Source organism: Budorcas taxicolor, chromosome 7 (assembly GCF_023091745.1).
Source record: "Budorcas taxicolor isolate Tak-1 chromosome 7, Takin1.1, whole genome shotgun sequence".
NCBI lineage: Eukaryota > Metazoa > Chordata > Mammalia > Artiodactyla > Bovidae > Budorcas > Budorcas taxicolor.
This window is the reverse complement of record NC_068916.1, coordinates 15804409-15823633: the sequence shown is the minus strand read 5'-3', so window position 1 is coordinate 15823633 and position 19225 is coordinate 15804409. Positions and strand designations below refer to the sequence as shown.

Sequence of the window (19225 nt, the reverse complement as noted above, 5' to 3'; positions counted from 1 at the left end):
AATCTCGCATTCTAGAATACATGTAATTTTTACAAATGCAGGCTCTTTCTTACTTACTATCTGGCAGTACTTCCCAACATTGTGCAAACATTCAACGGCTACTATTAGGCTTATTATATTCCTACCCAGACTGGGAAGAGATGTTGATTAGTACGATAATATCAGTAGTTACAGTTTACATTTTTTGAATGCTTGCTATGTGCAAGTCGGATTTTATAGATTAAAAGGCTGAAGCTCAGATAAGGTAAGTAACCCGTCCAGGGTCGCACAGCAAGAGTGTCTGAGGCAGAAAGCAGAGCAGTTCCTTCCCTCCACCCCCAAGGAGATACAGAGCTCAGGGCCCCTGCTCTCTTTAACCAGGCCCCACAGGGCGGCTGCCTCCCTCTTATCTCAGCTCGGGCTGCCTGCTGGTCCCGCCCCCTCGGGGGAGCTGCCACTTGGAGCTTTGACCGGGAAGGCCTGGTCAGCTGTGTCCGGCGGAGGCAGCTGCTGACCCAGCTGTGGCCTGTGCCAGGGGCGGAAGAAGTGGGAGGGGGGAGGGCAGGAGCCCTGGGCCCCCGGCGTTAGGGGCTACATTATGTATCATCTCCCGGCACCCCTCCGTCCTGGAATTGGCTTCCTCTGCCTCTTGCTCGCTGGGGCAGCCTGGGCTCCCCCACCCAATCCAACGGACCCCAAGTTTGAAAACAAAGGTAAGGGTGGAGTTGAGTGTGGACCCCAGCACTGGATCTTGGAGGGCAATATTGGGACCCGAACTTCCTGCCCGGATCCTTGGGGCCACCCAGGTTCTCATTCTGAGTCTGTGACCTGGGGCCCAAGACGGTGTCTGAACCCCTAGACTGGGATCTCATATGGCATGCTGGGGTCTATATCCCCAGATTAGATTCTGGGGGAGAAGCTAGAAAGGGGCATAAGAGTCCTGCTTTATCTCTTCAACGAACTTGGGACGTGCTAAACGCTAAATGGGGCAGGGGTGGTGCTGTAGTCTAGAGTCCTGTATTCTAGAGTCGCTGAGCTAAGGAGATCTAGCCGACCCTCCAAGTGGGAAGGGAGGGTAAAACCCGAGTCCGAGTCAGAGGGGCCGAGCCCCAGGCAACTGTAAACACGGTTGGCATGCGGGCGCCAGATCCCTGGGTCCGCGGGGTTGAGGGAGGGGAACGGGGGGCACGGTTGGCGCTATCGGGCCGCCGGGAGCCTGCCGGGGCTGATAGGGGACCCCGCCTCCTGCACACACACTCACCCGCACGCAAGTCCCTAGGCTGGGGCGGGGGCGGCAGCGGGAGGCGGAGGCCTTGAATGCTGCGCTCAGCAAAGCCGGTCGCGGGTGGGCGGCGTGTGTGTTGGAGGGAGACAATAAGACACGCAACCCACACTTGGAAGTTTGGGGGGCACTACTTGGGCGGACCCTTTGAAGGGCCCGGCTGGAAGAATGGGGGCGGGGCTTTTTTTCTTATCTGTCCGCACAGGCAGGAGGAGGGAGGGAAGGATGCTGTGGCTCGAGAAAGGGGCTCGGGTCCCTTGACCCCCTCCCCTTACCCCCATCCTCAGCGGCCCTGCTGACAGCCCGCGAGCCTGATGAGTTTCTGTGCTTCACCGAGCGCTTGGAGGACTTGGTGTGTTTCTGGGAGGAAGCGGCCACCGCCGGAGTCGGCCCGGACAACTACAGCTTCTCTTACCAGCTCGAGTGAGTTGGACGAGGCGGGGTCAGGTGGAGCGCCCCACAGGTGCAGGGGGCGGGCGGGCCGGGCAGACTTCCCAGGAGCTCGCATCTTGGGATGTTTCCTGGTGCCAGGGACCGGCTGGCATCTCTGCTGGTGGGCACTTGTGGGAAGCCCACGGAGTCAGGGCTGACGTGCACCCTAGTGGTCGGGGCTGGAACACTCCTGTGATCACTGCTGGAGGGCAACCGCAAACTTCAGGGCAGGAACAATACCGCTCCAAAGCAGGACTTAAGGCGTCGCGTACGTCGGGGCTGCGACGCCCCCTGGTGGTGGTGTCCAGAAACGCGCCCTCGGTCCCCGCGAAACCTCCAAACTTGATCCCCCTACCCTCGCTGGTTCCTGGTTGAACAGGGGTGAGCCGTGGAAGCCATGCCGCCTGCATCAGACGCCCACCGCCCGCGGCTTGGTGCGTTTCTGGTGCTCGTTGCCTACAGCCGACACGTCGAGCTTCGTGCCCCTAGAGCTGCACGTCACTGCGGCCTCCTCGGGCGCTTCACGCTACCGCCGTACCATTCACGTCAACGAAGTGGGTAAGTGCGCTGGGAACGGGGGATTGGTCGGGAGGGAATCCCAGTTTCCGCCCACCTAAGCAAACCCCTCTCCGTAGTGCTCCTAGACCCTCCCGCCAGGCTTGTGGCTCGGCGGGCCGACGAGGGCGGCCACGTGGTACTGCGCTGGCTCCCGCCGCCTGGGGCACCCATGGCGAGCCTTATCCGCTATGAGGTGAACATCTCGGCAGAGAACGCCGCAGGGGGCGCACAGAGGGTGAGGCCCGCCCCTATAACCTAGCCCCAAAGGGCTCCAGACTAGACAGGCCCTCTAAGTCTCACCCAGACTGTCACTAGGGCCCCGCCCCCTTGGCCTCGTCCCTTCCACGCCCTGCCCAAGACATCTCCACGTCCACTGATTTGTCCCCTTTCCCAATGACCCCCTTTTCCCAAGCCCACCTGGACTCAACCTTTCTTAACTCTTGCCCGGAACCCTAGACCGCTCCAGTGCCCGCCCTGTCTGTTCGCAGGCCCAACTGTTAAATAGCCGGAGTGCGCCCGTTTCCACCCAGGGCCCCATCCTGATTGGCCCCAAGCCTTCCTGGGCCCCGCCTCCTACTTTCATTGCCCGCCTCCCCATGCTTGGTTTCTGTTCTTCCTTTTTCTGATTGGCTGGCTCCCTCAGAGTCCACCCCCACATGCCCTCCTTTTCCCTCCCTGCCCCTATTGGCCACACCCCTCACCCGGGCCCCGCCTACAGGTGGAGATCCTCGACGGCCGCACCGAGTGCCTGCTGAGCAACCTGCGGGGCGGAACGCGCTACATCTTCAGGGTACGCGCGCGTATGGCCGAGCCCAGCTTCGGTGGCTTCTGGAGCGCCTGGTCCGAGCCTGCGTCACTGCTGACGGCTAGTGGTGAGGCCCCAGGCAAGGGAGGTAGGAGGGGCTGGGCGGAGCATGGGGGCCAAGTTCACTGCCCTGACCTCTTCCCTGCTCCCCCAGACTTGGACCCCCTCATCCTGACGCTCTCCCTCGTCCTCGTGCTCATTCTACTGCTGCTGGCCGTGCTAGCCCTGCTCTCCCACCGCCGGTGAGCGCCCCACTCGGCATCTGGCTCAGACTCCCCTCCACTAACTTTCCCCTTTCCCTGTGAAAACCTAGGCTCAGAGATGGGCAGGCACTTGCCCAGGGTTACAGAATGAAAAGTCGGTGGCAGGGTCGGGATGCAAGCCAAGTCACACTCAGATTCTTATTTAAAATTCTCTGCTCTTGGGCATATACTTTTTGGGTTTTCCTCCTACCTCAGTGTCTGCTCCTTCTTGGATTCTCTTGTGAACGTGCATGCGTGCTATGCTAAATCATTTCAGTCGTGTACGACTCTTCGCGACTCCATGGACTGTAGACCGCCAGGCTCCTCTGTCCCTGGGATTCTCCATGCAAGAATACTGGAGTGAGTGGCCATGCCCTCCTCCTGGATCTTTCCGACCCAGGGATGGAACCTGCGTCTAACTGCATCTCCTGCCTTTTAGGCGGATTCTTTACCACTGAGCCACCGGGGAAGCCCTTCCTTTTGAATACTTTTTTCCCAGTTTCATCAACTTCTGTAAAGCCAACCAAATGGGCTTCATGAAACGATTTAGCCCCAAATGCCTCTCACCCGTTGTCAAGCTCCTTAGATGTTTTATGACATGACCAGCCATCCTGAGGTTTTTGTAATTCAGTTTTTGTAACCCAATTACATACTATGTGTGTTCACACCCCCAAGCCTTGGAATAACACTGTTCCTTCTGCCAGGAATGTCCTTCTTGCCGTGCCTGCCAAGCAATCTCCTAGTTCTTTCAAAGCCTTGTTTATTTACTTGATTGGGAAATACTGAGTGCCAGCTCTGTGCTAGGCACTGGGAAGAAAGAGCAGAACCAACCAGATGTGTCTCTACTCTTGTGGATCTCATAGCTGAGTCACACAACAAATAAGGAAACCAACAGATATTTGATTATAAATTGTGATGAGAGATAGCAGAAATATCGGGCTTCCCAGGTGGCACTAGTGGTAAGGAACTCCCCTGCCAGTGCAGGAGACATAAGAGTCTCAGGTTCGATCCCTGGGTTGGGCTGACCCCCTGGAAGAGTGCATGGCAATCCACTCCAATATTCTTGCCTGGAGAATCTCATGGACAGAGGCCTGGTGTGCTACAGGCCGTAAGGTCACAAAGAGTCAGACATGACTGAAGTGACTTAGCATGCATGCACAGGGGGACATGACAGAATAGATAGGTGAGAGGAGGTGACATCGGAGCAGAAACCTGAATCCTGGGAAAGAGGCAGCCGCATGAAAAGCAGGCAGCGAAAAACAGCAAGTGCAAAGGTCCTGAGATGGGAGTGAGCTTGGAACATTGAAGCAGCTGCAAGAAAACTGTATGGCTAGAGCAGAGTGTGTAAGGTGGGGCGGGGGGGATGAGGGAGGTAACAGGGATTAGATCATGTAGGGTGTTCTGTAGGGAGGAGTTTGGACTTTAGCCTGAATGCACTGGAGAACCATGGAAAAGAGTGAGGAGGAAAGTAGCATAATGGACCTTCAGACAAGCCTGGGTGGGTTTTAGAGGGACCATAAGGCAGTGTATATTGAACTCCTATGTATCCTTCAAAACCCTGTTCCCATTGCCCTTCTGTAGGGCCTTGCAGATGCTTTGGCAGAACCCCTGTTCCTCAGTCCCATGCACTCCTCTGCCTTCAACATGACCACAAGGGACTAGGAGTCTCTTTGCCCCAGGGATGGTGCTGAGGGGGTGTCGGTGACTGTTCAGTGACAAATGCCCAGGCATCTGTTTGTTCCGGTTTCACCAGGACCCTGAAGCAGAAGATCTGGCCTGGCATCCCAAGCCCTGAGAGCGAGTTTGAAGGCCTCTTCACCACCCACAAGGGTAACTTCCAGGTAGGCGGCCTGGTTGTTCCTTCCAGGCCTGGGGCTTCCCTGCTCCTGTGGCCGAACTCCAAGTCTCTGAGCAAGCTGGTGCTGTTTCCCCAGCTGTGGCTGTACCAGACTGACGGCTGTCTGTGGTGGAGCCCCAGCACCCCCTTCCCAGAGGACCCACCTGCCCCCTTGGAAGTCCTCTCTGAGTGCTGCTGGGGGGTGACACAGGCAGTGGAACCTGGGGCAGATGACGGGGGGTCCCTCCTGGAGCCGGTGGGCAGCGAGCATGCCCAAGACAGCTACCTGGTGCTGGACAAGTGGTTGCTGCCCCGGAGTCCGCCGAGTGAGGACCTCCTGCAGCCTTGTGGCGATATGGACATAGTGACCACGGATGAAGCCTCAGAAGCGTCCTCCTGCACATCCACTTTGGCCCTGAAGCCTGGGCCAGAGGGGGCCTCTGCTGCCAGCTTTGAGTACACCATTCTTGACCCCAGCTCCCAGCTCTTGCGCCCAAGGGCACTGCCCCCTGAGCTGCTCCCCACCCCACCCCACCTAAAGTACCTGTACCTCGTGGTGTCTGACTCTGGCATCTCAACTGGCTACAGCTCAGGGGGTTCCCAGGAAGCCCAGGGGGGTTCATCCAATGGTCCCTACTCCAACCCTTATGAGAACAGCCTCATCCCAGCTCCCAAGCCTTCACCCCCGAGCTACGTGGCCTGCTCCTAGGATTCCAGCCCTCAGAGCCACAGAGACCCAGAATGACCGCACTGCTACTCCAGACCCAAGGTTTATCCAGCAGGGTCAGTAAGGCCTGCTGACCTTGGCTTTCTGCTCAAGTCATCCTGCTCAAAGTCACAGCCTTGCAGTATTTTTAAATGTACAGTTTTTTGTGTGTAGATAGATAAATATATATATATATACTTTATATATAAATATATACAAGTTTCCTGTCGTGACTTCTATAATTACCTGTCAGCCCCATCTTTTCCCTGGGCCCAGGCCATAGAAGAAGCAGCAGCAAGTCTGGAGTTAAGTCTAAAATTCTGACCTGACAACCTGAATAACAGAATGAATTGGTCAGTATAAGTTATGCTAGCTGCCCTAACAACAACCCATTCCCTTCTCTAGGGGGTCTTCTCGACCAAGGGATTGAACCCAGGCCTCCTACATTGCAGGCAGATTCTTTACCAGCTGAGTCACCAGGGAAGCACTTTCTCTCATACAATTCAAATAGATGGTTAGCTTATCCCTGGGATGAGTCAGAAACCCAGGCTGTAGCTTAACCATCTCCTAGGGGTACTCTGGGGTCTTCAGGTGGACCCTCTGCATCCTTCCAGCCAACAAGAGACAGCAGATTTTTGTAGGCCACTTTAGGGATGTAGCCTGGAGGTGGGTGCCACGTCTTCACAAATTCTGCTGGCTAGAAATGGTCATTTGACTCTAGTAAGAACCATGGACAGCTGGGAAATGTAGTTCAGCTGTGCACCCAGGAGAGAAGAGCTGTTTAATGAGCAGCTAGCTAGTCTTTGCCACTAATAATAATACTAACATTAATTCCTAAGGCTTTATTCCAAATCTGGTTCTAAGAAAGCACGCTGATGACACCAAAGGTCAATCAAGTGGCTCATTGGAAGTTTCGGCTTAACTGCTTTTTCAAAGTTTGACATAACCTAGGAAAGCATACCTTCTATTCCAGCAATTCCACTTTTAGATATGTACCCACGAAACCCTCACACACATGGACCAGGATATGTGTATGAATGTTAATAGTAGTAAATAAGTCAATCTGATCATACCTAATGTAGGGTATAGTCACTCATGGAATTACATGCAGTATGGAAAAAGGAATGAATGAAAATGTGGCCGAATCTTAGTACCAGTGTTGAGAGGGAAGTTTCAGATTACATTTATCATGAAATTCTTCTTTATAAAATTCAAAACAGAAAAATTCAACAATATGTTGGCTGGGCACAATATATACAGGATAATGGTATATTTACGAGCGAAAAAGCACTTTACAATCTTAAGGGCTTTGAATTTGCATCTGTCTTGGGTAAACTCCGGGAGTTGGTGATGGACAAGGAGGCCTGGCATACTGCAGTTCATGGGGTCGCAAAGAGTCAGACACGACTGAGCGATTGAACTGAACTGAACTGAGGCAGGTGTTCCAGACCAGGAAACAGGCATAGAGAAGTTGTCACACTCCAAACCTCATGGTTGGCCTCCAGAGCTTGAACCCTTGTGCGAGCTGGTGTCAACCAACTGGGTGGGCCATCGGGTGATTGTCATCTCTCCATCTGGTTGAAAAGTCACCCACCATTCTTCCCTGGGGCCCAGCCCACCTGGCTCCAGGGAGGCTCGGAGGCAGCACTGTCCTGGGCCTGCTGCATCCGGCTGCAGCCAGCACTGGGCAGGGAAATACCTCTGAAGGAGTGCCAGATGCAGAGCATTTCCACTGTCTCCTCCTTCCTCTCGGGTCTGGAAGGCCACAATGAGCCCACAGCCCCGGCCAGGCCCAACCCGGTGGCTGAAGTGGACAGCTGTGTCCAGAAGCAGGGCAGCCAGGTAGGCGGCTTCCTGGGACCCAGGGTCTTCTACTAGGTATTCCTCCAGGCCATCAAGCAGCAAGAGTGAGGGGGCTGGTCCACGGGCCTCATGGGCAGAGCACAGAAGCCGGAGGAGCTCACGGGTTGAGGGTGGGTACTGGAAGCGGATCTTCTAGAAAGGGAAAAAGGAAAGGGCCAGATTCAGCATAGGAAGCGGGGCTTCCAGTTAGAGCAGCCCTGCTTCCTTGCATACTCCCCTGGACGAGGCTCTCACCCACTAGACCTCTGGTTCGAGCGTGAAGCAGCTCAGAGGGATCGAATATTCTTCTGTTCACCAACCCCTTACCCTCGTTTTTTTCTTATCCTGCACTCGGCACTGCCCGGTATTATTAAGAACAGGTATGCCTTTCTGCCAAATCTCTAGGGCAATCTTTCCACGTAAAACCTGCCCATAGCGTCCACCTCCACCACGGACTCTTGTTTGGCTCCGCCCCTGACCCTACCCCTTGGAACGCAAATGTGTGGATCCTGCCCCCTCATTGGATAATTTCTCACTCAGTCTTAACAAGGCTTCGTATAGTCCCATCCCCAACTCGTCCATATTCCTTCCCACAATGTTTGCTTCGTCTCCGCCATTGGTCTGTCTCCGCCTGTCAGTCAATCCCCCATTAGCCCCGCTACGGGCTGGTCCGCCTCTGGTCCCCTACTTGTAATCGCAGTGGTTCGAGCGCCGGTCCAGTCCTGCGGGGCAGGCTTTGAAGAGGCCTCCGGGTCAGGAAGAGGACCGGGCCTCGGCCTTCCCCTGCCGCCTCCAGGGCCGCCGCGAATAGCAGAGCTGTCTTTCCAGAGCCTGGACCGCCGAGCAGCAGCAAAGGCGGTTCGGCCTCAGCTGTGTTCTTCCCGGGGCCCGCCGCGCTGCCCAGGTTCAGCACTCGCCTCAGCGTCTCCGCCATTTGCCGCGTACTTCTGTTCAATCGGCGGCCGGTGCCTGCCCTTAATCCCGCCCAGGGCGGGGTCTCATTGGTTACAGTGCACTTAGCTTCTTCATTAGTCCAAAAATCTGTTCCTCAAAGTTAGATCGACGTTTCCTAGCTCCTCCCCTGGTGAAGGGGCAAATAACCTAGTTTGAGCAACAAATGGAGGCGTTTCAGGGCGATAAGGCCCTCTCGTAAGTGAGTCCGCTGGCGGAAGCACCACGAACACTAGTATTGTGAGCTAAGCAGCTAATCAGACAATATAAGGGTTGAGAGTTGGACGGAACAGGCCCTAATCACGGACACATTACTTAAAATCTCTGAGCCTCAGCTTTGCCCACCTATAAAATGGAGCACATGGTATCTCAGGAATACTGCAATGAACGTGTGTGTGCGCGCGTTTCTGCTGGTGTTACCTAATGACAGTGAAGGGGAGAAGTGGATAAGCTATGCGCTTGTCTCTCTCTGCACTTGAATGAATGCTTGCACAAATGTGTGTGTGTTTGGGGTTGCAAGCTTGAGGATATTCATGTGCAGAACATCCGTCAGACCGCAAAGGAGTGTCTTTGAGGGTCTGTAAGAAGAGTCGCAGCTGGCTTCCTCATTGGCCTGGGGGCTTCTTGAGTCCTGCTTAGGGTACAATGAGAGGCAGGACCATAGAACAAAAAAAAGAGAGAGAGAGAGAAGAGAGAGAAAAGGCAAAGATGCAGGGGCTGGGGGACTGAGGGAGAGCCACACAGCAGGACCTTCTTTGTCATATTCACTTCAGTATCTCCAGCGCCCAGACAGTGCTTAGGGCATTGCATAGTCTCAACAAAGGCTTGTTAAAGGAATGAATAAAGAAAGGTAGGATAGATTGGAAACTGGGAGAGAAGGAAGAACAAGGTGAGTGACCAAGTGAGCACTGGTTGGATATCTTCACAGACTTCTCCCCAGAGCTGCCACTCACAGCCCTGTTGCCCTAGCAACTCTGTCTCCTGGTAACTTCAAAGTGGTGCCGTTGCCAGGAGACCCAGGGGCAGGGCGGAACTGAGATTTCCAGGGCTCTCTCTCTCCCTCTGGGGCCAGAAAAGAGCTTCACAACATCCCTCAATACACCCACTCACACAGACAGGCACCCCCACACTCCTACACACACACACAGACAGGGCATTTCTGCATATATTTCACTTTCAGAATCCCCACCACTCACATGCCCACAATCATATCCTGACACAAGGCACCCCATACATACTCTTTCTCACATTCATGCCCCCACACCCTTTCTCTTGCAAGCAAACCAGATACAGTCTGATACAACAATTCCTTTGCCGACACACACATGAGTCACACTGTTACATTGTCCTGTCAAATGCACCACCTCATCCCGATTCACCTCGCTTTGCAACACTCTAAATACACAAGCACCTGTATCACACAGTTCCACATAGTTATAAACACCAGAGCATGCTGAACACAGCCCCATTTCAAGTCCTTTGCACTTGCTGTTCCATTTCCTAGAGCATTCAGCTCCCAGATATCTAACCCTCGTTTATTCCATTCTATTCAGGTCTCTGCTCAAATATCACTCACTTTTCCTGACTACCTGTGTAAAATCACACCCCTCCGCACTCTTTCACTGCTTCTTCACCTTTATTTTCTTTTGAAATGCTTATCACTTCCAGCCATATGTATTTATCTTATTGCCTCTCTCCCCACTAGAATGTCAGCTCAATTGGGGTAGAGTCCCTCTTTCTTTCACTGCTGGGTCTCCAGCTCCTGGAATGGCACCTGACATAGGATAGGTGCTCCTGAATGCATATACTGGCAGAGATGCAGACATTAGGTGTATCTCTCATGCATACACTGCTTCTTTCCCTTGCTCCTTGGGACCCCATCTTCATGTCCTGACAGGACTTTACCTTATAGGGGCTCCTTGGAGGAGGCAGAACCAAAGGGTGAGGTGGACAGTCAGGGTCAGTCTGTACTCCTCCCCAGTTTGTTGATATCCTCAAGCAATAAGTTTATTCATTTAGCAAACACTTATTGAGCAGGTATGTTGTTCCTGACCCTGTTCTAGGAGGCACACGGACTCAGCAGTGAACAGACAACAACAATCTCTGTCTTAGTGGAACTGATATCTTAGTGAGGGAGGTGATAATGGCTACCAAGCATAATGAAGAGTTTAAATAGTCTATGAGCAGATGATAAGTCTGTATTTAAAAAAAAGAGAGAGAGAGATTTGCACAGGGAAAGGAAGGGAAGGGACAATTGTTTGATTTTTGCAATTTTGAATAGGATGGTAGGGGCAGGCCTCCCTGAGAAGGTAACACTTGAAGAAAGGCTCCTAGGAGGTGCAGGGAGCAAATCATGCAGATATGAGAGGGAAGAGAATTCCAGGGGCGAGGCACCTGAAAGTGCAAAGGGCTGGAGGCACTGGGAGAACTTTGGCTTTTAGATCGAGTGCCATGGAGAGCCCAGAGAGCGTTTGAACACAGGAGGGTCATGGTCTTACATTATAAAAAGGAGCTCAGTTTTGGTCAAGTTGAGGATAAGAAGCGGTGGGTCATGTGGAGAAGCCTTTTGAGTAAGCAGGAATATCTTTATCTGGATTTTCGACCTGAGATTATCCACCCTGCAATGGGAGTGGGCAAGGCCAGGACTGCAGTCTCCACCCTCCCTAGCGGGTCCAGACACTTCTTTGTGCCCGGCAGCCCCAACCTGACATTTTCTTGGCCCGGGCTTAACATCAGAACCATGGACAGCGCCAACTGGTTTGTTCGTAGAATGCTGTCCGTTGTGCTGAAACTTTGCTTCTCTGCTGGGCCCCAAGGAGGCAGCTGTGCTACGGGGTTCAGGGAAAGGCAAGCCCTGGAAGTAGATACTCCATGCGGTGAAGTAGGGGGCTACATGATGCTATCCCTCCTCTGCCTTCAGCCGTCTCATGCGTCCATCTCATTTCTTGCAATGCAGAATCAACCACACCCCACTCCCCCAGGCACACTTCCTTTCCCTTCTATTTCCGCGTCGCTTGATCAGCTCCAGCCGCTCAGGTCTCCTCACTGTTCCCTGAACAAAGCCGGGACGTTGTCACTTCAGGGCCTTCATTCTTGCTGTTCCCTCTGCCTGGAACACTCCCCCACTCCACACTGCGGTTATTTGCAGGGCTCTCGTCCCTCCCTCCCTCCACACCACATCTCCAGTGCCAACTCCTCAGAAATAGCTTCCCTGGACACTCTCCTTAAATTGCAAACCATGTCCTCATTCCAAAGTTGTCCCATTGTCTTCTCTAGCTTGAGTTTTCTGTTTATTACTTATCAATATCTAACATATCAACGATACCAATTTCTGACCCAAATTCTTGATCCTGCAGTTTGAAATTTAGATTTTTTTCAGATTTTCAAAAGGTACTATGGTGTAAATACAATGTATTGATTAACACCCCTAGTTGGACCTGGGGTAACATTCTAAATCAAACACTGTATCTGTAATGAAACATAAGAATATTCACATAAAATTAAACAAATAAAAGCTATTAATGACCTTATGTCAGTTCAGGTCAGGTTTTGCCACAAATGAGTTATGAGGATAATTTTGGTTTCCAGACCTTCTTGAAATTGGGAATTGTAGTTTTGTCACTAACTTATTTATCTTGTTTACTCTTTCTCTGGTGTTAGAATGTGAGCTCCATGAAGGCAGGATTTTGTGTCTGTTCTGCTTAGTGCTGCAGCCCCTTTGCCTAACAAAACAGCACCTGGCACGCATGGGGGTGGGGTGAGGTGTGCTCCACAATGTTTTTTGACTGAATAAATGGATGGATGAATGAATAAATGTGAAAGGAAAGCAGACTTCCCTTCCCTGGTTTTTAAATGACTCCGTGCCCTGAATGGCCTGTCTGAAGTCTCTTGAAGCCACAGTGTGTTTCTGTGTGGGGGTGCTGTATGTGGCTCCCTGTCTTTCTACCTTCCCCAATCTCTGCTGTGCCCCTCAGGGGTTGGTTCTCAGCACAACCTCATAATCAAAACCCCTGCTCAAATCCACGTAGTTGGGGATTCAGCGTGGAGGTTCCTACTGCCCTCAGCATCCCCTTCTATCAGGACCTCTATGGTCCCCTCACCGTATTCCCTGTACCCTCAGTACCCTGGCCATGGTCAGAACAGGCCAGCCACCTGAGGAAGACAGTCACATGAGGCCCCTCACAGTATGTTTGTGTGCCTTACATGTGGCTTGCAGGGCTGTTTGCATTTGACAGATGAAGAATCAAGAGCACAGAGAGGTTAATTAACTTTCCTGAGGTGACACGACCAGGAAATGCTGAGCCTGGATTAAAGCCAAGTCATGGACCCTACAGCCCCATGCTGCCTCTCCACTATCTCCCTGTGACTCTACACTCACACCCAGCCTCACTGACACCCACACCCAACATCAAAGTCCTTCACCCCTGCCACCTGGAGAAGGAAGGCAGGTGGCCAAACTTCTGTTACAAACAGGTCTTTATTAAAGATGAGGAGGGGGTGTGAAACGGGGGCAGTGTCTCCCCTGCCCACTGCCTTTGGCTGCCGGGGGTGGGGAGCCCTCTTTGCTCCACCCATGCCTCTATGATGGCACATCTGTATGAGGCTGAGGCATGGGGGGGCAGTGTGAAGAACAGGGGTGGTTCTAAGGAAAAAAAAAACTCCCTTCCCACAGCCCTAATAAATAACAGAAGGGTTTGAAGTGATCTGGGCACAGGCAAGGGGGAATGCAGCACCCTGAACCCCAAAACCTCTGAAATGGGGCAAGCCCTGCACAAGTTGGGAGTTAAGAGAGATTGGGTGAGAGATTGCACAAGGGGGACGGGCTGAGAGAGGAAGGGGTACCCCAAGGACCCTGCCATGGGGGAGCCTGCCCCCCACCCTCCAGCTGGACTCTGATTCTGAGGAGAGAGCACTCTCTCCTTTGCACATGCCTCGACATGGGCGGTCCCCCATTGACTGGAATCATACCCACCCACCTTGAGATTGAACGCTTGACTAGAGTTGCCCTCTTGCCTGAGGTGTCTAAGAAACGATGGGGATTCTCCTATTGGCTGGAGTAAACTCCTTTTGGCTAGAATTCTGAGTACTGGGAAGCTCCCATTGGCTGGGCAATGGCCAATAGGATCAGGCTTTGGCCCTTAAAAGGGCAATCCTAGGAGGCAAGGACCCACCTCCCAATTAGGCCCACTTGGATATCCCAGAGGGCAAGAGACAGGGGGTCCCCTCGATGTCCTTCCAGCCATCCTCTGATGTCTGGGCCTGGCTGGCCTGGGGACAAGGGCTTTGGCACTCACACAGCACACGCACACACACGCGTGGCAGGGAAGAAATGGGGACTGGGCAGATTCTGGGTGGGTGTCAGGCCTCACAGCAGGTGGTCGCGGCTGGCAAACAGGTAAGGGCTGAAGTTGTCCCGGTGGAAGGGGGAGGGATAGAGTCCGCTAAGGGTGTATAGGTCCCGCAGCAGGGGTGTGGGCAGCAGCAGCTTCCGGCCACGACCACCACCCCCGCCCGGCCCCCCAGGCCCAGGCGAAGAGGGTGAGGGGCCCTGGCTGGGGGTTGGTGCCGGCAGGGGCAGGGGCAGAGGCAGGGGCGTCGGCTCAGACCTCAATCGAGGGCGGGGCACACGGGGCGATGAACACATGGCTGGAGCCCTGGAGGACACGCAGTTGGGGATCAGGTGGCCACGGCGGGCGCAGTTCTGCGGCTCTAGGGATCAGGAATCAGAAGTTCAAGGGATTAGAAAGCTTGGGAGGGGCCACAAGAGCACAGTGACACCTTTGTGGCAGTGACAGCCATCTGGAAGTCCCCCCATTTATCCTCCCACCCCCTTGATACTCACTGGATGGGGTGAGCCGTGCCGGTGTCGAATGCGGCCTGCAGCCCTCGGGTTCCTGAGACAAAGAGGCAGAGGGGAGGGGCTAGTGGCCCCCTGGGCACCGCTGGCCACAGCCACAAGGGGCTCAAAGTGCACAGAGCCCAGTGGAACAGGTAACAAGTTTTCAGGATTAATCATGTCTCCTTGAGAGGGAGGGGGGACACACCCTTCCATTCTGTGGGACAGCTCCCCCGGGACCCAGGTCCACAGAGGCGAGTGATCCCTCTACCCCTCCATGGCCCTGAGACCCCCCCACCGCCTGCCCGACTTCCTCCCTCCTTGGTCCCCCTCCACCCACCACCCTCTCCAGCCGGGAGTAGCCCCCGGCCCCCCTTACCTGGGCCACACTTAACTTTTCGAGGGGGCTGTCCACGGTGGGGGCTTGGCTCAGGTCCTCCCAAGGGGAGAGCCTTCGGCCAGAGGGTGGCCGGCTCTGGAAGTTGTGCACGACACAGGTGACCTATCGACAGGGGGAGAGGGGTGTGTTGAGGCCTGAAGCCAATAAGGTAGACTACTATTCCCATTTGTTGGATAAGGAAACTGAGGCTTAGGTTTTCAAGAACAGCTAACACTTTTATGGTGCCTATAATGTGGCAAACACCATTGTTTCCACTTTACTAAGAGACAGGTACCCTTATTACTTATTCCACACGGGGAGGCAAGTGACACTGAATTGTGTAACAACAGGATCTAATCCTGTCCTTATTTAAACCTTTGGTATTTTGGACAACATGGGTTTTTGCATTAATCCTGATTTGGAAGAATATTTCATTAGAATATTATTTATCTTGGGACTTCCTTGGTGGCCCAGTAGTTAACATTCTCTGTTTCCACTGCAGGGAACACAGGCTCAATCCCTGGTCAGGGAACTAAGATCTTGCATGCCATGTGCCTCCAAAAAACTTATTTTTAGTAAATAAAATAAAGTTTATCATGATTAATATTATTTTATATTATTATTTATAACGTTTCCCTTGATCTTGAGTGTTCTGGCATACCCCTTAGCTGGTGTACTCAAGGGAGTGCCTCACTTGCCTTACCCGGGTCCCAAACCTGTTATCCCATTTCACAGATGAGAATGTCCCAGCTAGGTAAGGCTAAGGGACTTGCCCAAGGTCACACAGAGTCCACACCCTTCATCATCACGCAGTCCTGCTTCGGGTCAGGGATGGAAGGCAAGGGGCTCACCAGAAAGGTGGCAATCGCTGCCCCTGTCAGGAAGCCAGCCAGCACGTCCGACCAATGGTTGCGGTACTCCGCCACGCGGACCACGCCCACCAGGAAAGCAGGGCACAGCAGGGCCAGGCAGAGTGAGGGTTTGACCAGGCGGGAGCCCTTCACGCGGAACACGAGTGTCACGTACATCTGCGGGAGCCGGGCAGGTCAGAGGTCACACGGCGGCAGCAGTTCCCAAACTCAAGTGGACATTACATTCAGGGAAGGGGGTGAGGTCTGAACCCTGAGAAGCTGCGCTGGGGCTGGAGGCACTGGCCAGGGGCTCCAAGGAACACAGCCAGGGGGACTGGAGTTCAGGGGATGGAGTCATGAACCCCCAGTGGGCCTTTGCAGGGAAGAGGGTGTAGCCTGAGCACCAATGAGCAGAAAATAGGGTCTGGGGCCCCAGGTCTCTGGGAGACCAATCACAGATGGTGAAAGATACTTGCTGGCTGAGGGTATAGCCTCAAAGTCAGAGGATGGAGTCAGGCCCAAACGACAAGTGCTGTCAGGAGCTCCAAGAGGTGGAGTCCCCAAACACCTGGGGACCACTGACAGGGTTAGAAGCATAGTCCCCAACGCCAGAAAAAGGAGTCAGAGCAACAGTGGGAGTGACCAGGGAAAAGCAGGGGACAAGAACCAGGAAGTTTCAGCGAAACTGACTCAGGAGTATGGCCAGACCAATAAAAAGTGATGTCAAAGTGGGGGACAAGGGCTCCAGGGGACAAAGTTGAAAGCCCACTACCTAGTCACCCAGCCAATAACCAGGACCTGTGACACTGTAGGGAGTTGGCTAGGCTTCACTGGGCAGAGTCTATAGACCTGAGACAATAAATAGCCTCCTTCGGATGCGGGGTTAGTGGGTCTGGAGGCGTGGTCAAACACCAAGGGACGGCTCTTGACTCAAGATGGGGGCGTGACCAGACTCCAAGGGGTGGAGCCAGAGCCTCCGCCCTGGGGGCGGAGCCACAGTGACACAGGGCGTGGCCTCACTCTGGGAGGGATTGGAGGCCCCAGCCCACGGGGTCTTCTGACCGCTGGCTGCCCCCAACTGCCTTGCCTCCATTTCGGGGCTCCTACCGCTGTGTAGGTGACGGCATACGCGCAAAGGGCAGCGTCCTTGCAGGGGAAGGCGCGGCGTGCAGCAGCCACCAGGCTGGGGCTGCCGGCGCAGGCACCCTGGTCAGTGACGAAACGGTCGGGCCCTGGCCGGTCCGGTGAGGGTGGCGGGCAGCCCAGGGCTGTGTAGTTGGGGCGGCACACAGACAGGAAGTGAGGCGTGGGATTGCCGGTCACCACCTGCCCCGCGTTAGCGAAGATGGTCGTGGTGAAGAGGCCGAAAGAGTAGACCCCTGGGGTAGGATGAGAGAAGGGGTTCATGCCAGGGCCCAGCAGCTGTTCTCCTGTGAGCCTCCTTAAGATCCATCTGGGTCCCTGTATCTTTCTTCCTGTGACTGACATGAAAGCACACCGCGGACTCCCCCTAGCACCATATTCCGTAACAGTTGGGCCATGTTCCCTTGCGATGTCACTCTGAGCCTCCTCTGCCTGCCTCTGTTCTTGCTATTACTGAGCTGCTCATTTTTCTCCTGGAGGATCTTCAGCCCTCTGCCCCAGGGACCACCATGTCGGGTGAGCTCTGCCCTTCTACCCCAAGGCCACCAACTGTGGCTGAGACCATATTTAGAGCACTGCCAGGGATCTCACCCCACTGCCCTGAGGACCTCCTGTGCTTTTTCTGCCTGAGATTCTTCTTGTGGTAATTTGGGGCCCTCCTCTTAGAGTTGCCATCATGGTTGGCTTAGGGCACACCCATATCTCTAGAACCTCCACTAGGCCTGCCCTCAGCCCAAATTCCTCTTGCTCCATGAAGTCACCATCATGGACATTCTAGGGCCCTTTTCCCCCTGGAATTCTTATTACGGCTGAGCCTGGCCCATCTCCATTTTGCACGGCTGACCCCTGACCAAGTCACTCACCCAGGAAGCGGACCAGCCTCCGCAGTGGGGGGCTGAAGCGGCAGCAGGCCCCGGACACGATGGTGCTCTCCCCAATGATGGGGACGGCTGAGGGTGGTGCAGGGAAAAAGGCACGTGCCAGCTCCCCAAGCAGGATCTGTGGGCAAGACCAAGATGTGGTCTTCTTGGCCTTCAAACCCAGTCCACCACCCATCATCCCATGGCCCTCCTGCCTCCTGGAACGCCCTTCCCATAGTCTGAGCCAGGTTACCACCAGTCTCACCGTGAGGGTGGGCCCAGCGGTGACCAGGGCGTAGATGAGGGCTGGGGGTGCTCTGCTGGTAGCCTCAGGCCCTGGGTAGGGCTTGGCATAGGTACTATCATAGCAGAAGAAGCCCTGGGTGTGCACAGGGAACGTGTCTGTGAACTCCAGGCGGTAGGCAAGCAGGACCACGATGCCCAGCAGTACCGACTGCCGTCCAGTCAGGGTGGGGAGAGAGATGGACAGAGAAGAGAGAGGAAAGAAAGGGTCAGGTCTGAGTCAGAGCCATGGAGACAGAGACATAGAGATGGAGAAAGAGACGAGGAGAAATACAGAGAGAGAACGGACTGGGAAGAGGGAGAGAGAACAGGGCCAGGGCTCAAAAAGTGAGTGTGGTGGAGGGACAGAGCAACAGAAAAAGAAAACCACTGGTAGAAATTTTGGGTTGGCCAAAAAAAGTCATTTGGGTTTCTCCATAACAAATTTTTTGCACCAACCCAACACGAGCAGCCACAACAGGTGTAACTCTTACTGTGGCGTCATACTAAACCTTTTTCTAGAATTAATCCATTTTACTTTCATAACAGCCCTAAGAGAGAGGGAGGGATGCCAATTGTGCCCATTTGCAAATGAGGAAACTGAGGCTTGGGAAGGCATGTGAGGTACCCAGAGTTCCACAGTAAGGATGGGCAGAGGTCGGTTGGAACCCCAGGGAGTGCCACTTCAGAAGGTGCCTCCTCCCTCTTGAGGGTCTGGGCCAGGGAGGAACTGCGCTCCTCACCTCCACGAAGACAAAGCAGGGGATGATGGAAAAACTCCTCTTCAGCTGAGGTCTCCCTCCCGCCATGGTGATGGCTGGGCCTGTGGAGATGCAGAGGGAATGGGACCGCCAGGGGCGGGGTCTAGAGAGAGCCTCAGGTCATCTGTTCTTGGAGTCTTCTGGCCACACCCTGGCCCCCATCCCTGGCCCCTCCAATTACACCTGGCCCCACCCCCTAAGCCTGGCTCTTCCAACTACAGCCAAGGAGTCCCGGCCCCGCCCCCCTTGAGCCTTCTGGCCACGCCTCCACATACCCAGGTCTTTCCCCCATCCCAGCTTATTAGAGGCACGTGCCTCCACCGATACAACCTGGTCAGCTCAGCCTCTGCTGGGGTGCCCAGCGATTCTATAGTGGTCCCCCACAGCCTGCACAGGAGATTCTGACCCCATACCTTGTATGGGGACCTGTCTCCCTTAGCATGTGAGAACCATCCCCTTGGCCTTCAGCAGAGAGTTAT

At 54.2% G+C, this 19225-nt stretch overlaps 3 protein-coding genes across 3 annotated transcripts; 1 reads left to right on the top strand and 2 right to left on the bottom strand.

The window, feature by feature from the left end:
• Nucleotides 1-577: 577 nt before the first annotated feature.
• Nucleotides 578-5844, top strand: EPOR (erythropoietin receptor). Its single transcript, XM_052644263.1, has 8 exons — nucleotides 578-692; nucleotides 1549-1684; nucleotides 2073-2251; nucleotides 2329-2486; nucleotides 2970-3123; nucleotides 3211-3298; nucleotides 5052-5139; nucleotides 5233-5844. Exons 1-8 carry the CDS (start codon nucleotides 578-580, stop codon nucleotides 5842-5844), a joined length of 1530 nt encoding a protein of 509 aa, XP_052500223.1.
• A 1239-nt stretch (nucleotides 5845-7083) lies between these two features.
• Nucleotides 7084-8617, bottom strand: SWSAP1 (SWIM-type zinc finger 7 associated protein 1). The gene is made up of 2 exons (XM_052643985.1): nucleotides 8372-8617; nucleotides 7084-7836 (listed from the first exon to the last, which is right to left on the bottom strand). The coding sequence occupies exons 1-2, from the start codon at nucleotides 8615-8617 to the stop codon at nucleotides 7330-7332; spliced, it is 753 nt and encodes a 250-aa protein (XP_052499945.1). The 3' UTR covers nucleotides 7084-7329.
• Nucleotides 8618-13999: 5382 nt separating this feature from the next.
• PLPPR2 (phospholipid phosphatase related 2) lies at nucleotides 14000-18794 on the bottom strand. The gene is made up of 8 exons (XM_052644125.1): nucleotides 18729-18794; nucleotides 17969-18157; nucleotides 17707-17842; nucleotides 16808-17079; nucleotides 15701-15877; nucleotides 14850-14972; nucleotides 14477-14528; nucleotides 14000-14343 (listed from the first exon to the last, which is right to left on the bottom strand). The coding sequence occupies exons 1-8, from the start codon at nucleotides 18792-18794 to the stop codon at nucleotides 14000-14002; spliced, it is 1359 nt and encodes a 452-aa protein (XP_052500085.1).
• Nucleotides 18795-19225: the final 431 nt, after the last annotated feature.

Excerpts from the sequence above, each read along its gene's own strand:
- PLPPR2 (XM_052644125.1), bottom strand. The coding sequence starts at position 18,794 with ATGGCGGGAGGGAGACCTCAGCTGAAGAGGAGTTTTTCCATCATCCCC. Across the intron at positions 17,080-17,706 it reads GAGGCTGGTCCGCTTCCTGG|GGGTCTACTCTTTCGGCCTC; the intron begins GTGAGTGACTTG and ends ATCCTACCCCAG. Across the intron at positions 14,973-15,700 it reads CAGCGATTGCCACCTTTCTG|GTCACCTGTGTCGTGCACAA; the intron begins GTGAGCCCCTTG and ends CCCTGTCGATAG.
- SWSAP1 (XM_052643985.1), bottom strand. The coding sequence starts at position 8,617 with ATGGCGGAGACGCTGAGGCGAGTGCTGAACCTGGGCAGCGCGGCGGGC. Across the intron at positions 7,837-8,371 it reads TCGAACCACTGCGATTACAA|AAGATCCGCTTCCAGTACCC; the intron begins GTAGGGGACCAG and ends TTCCCTTTCTAG.
- EPOR (XM_052644263.1), top strand. The coding sequence starts at position 578 with ATGTATCATCTCCCGGCACCCCTCCGTCCTGGAATTGGCTTCCTCTGC. Across the intron at positions 2,252-2,328 it reads CATTCACGTCAACGAAGTGG|TGCTCCTAGACCCTCCCGCC; the intron begins GTAAGTGCGCTG and ends CCCTCTCCGTAG. Across the intron at positions 3,299-5,051 it reads GCCCTGCTCTCCCACCGCCG|GACCCTGAAGCAGAAGATCT; the intron begins GTGAGCGCCCCA and ends CGGTTTCACCAG.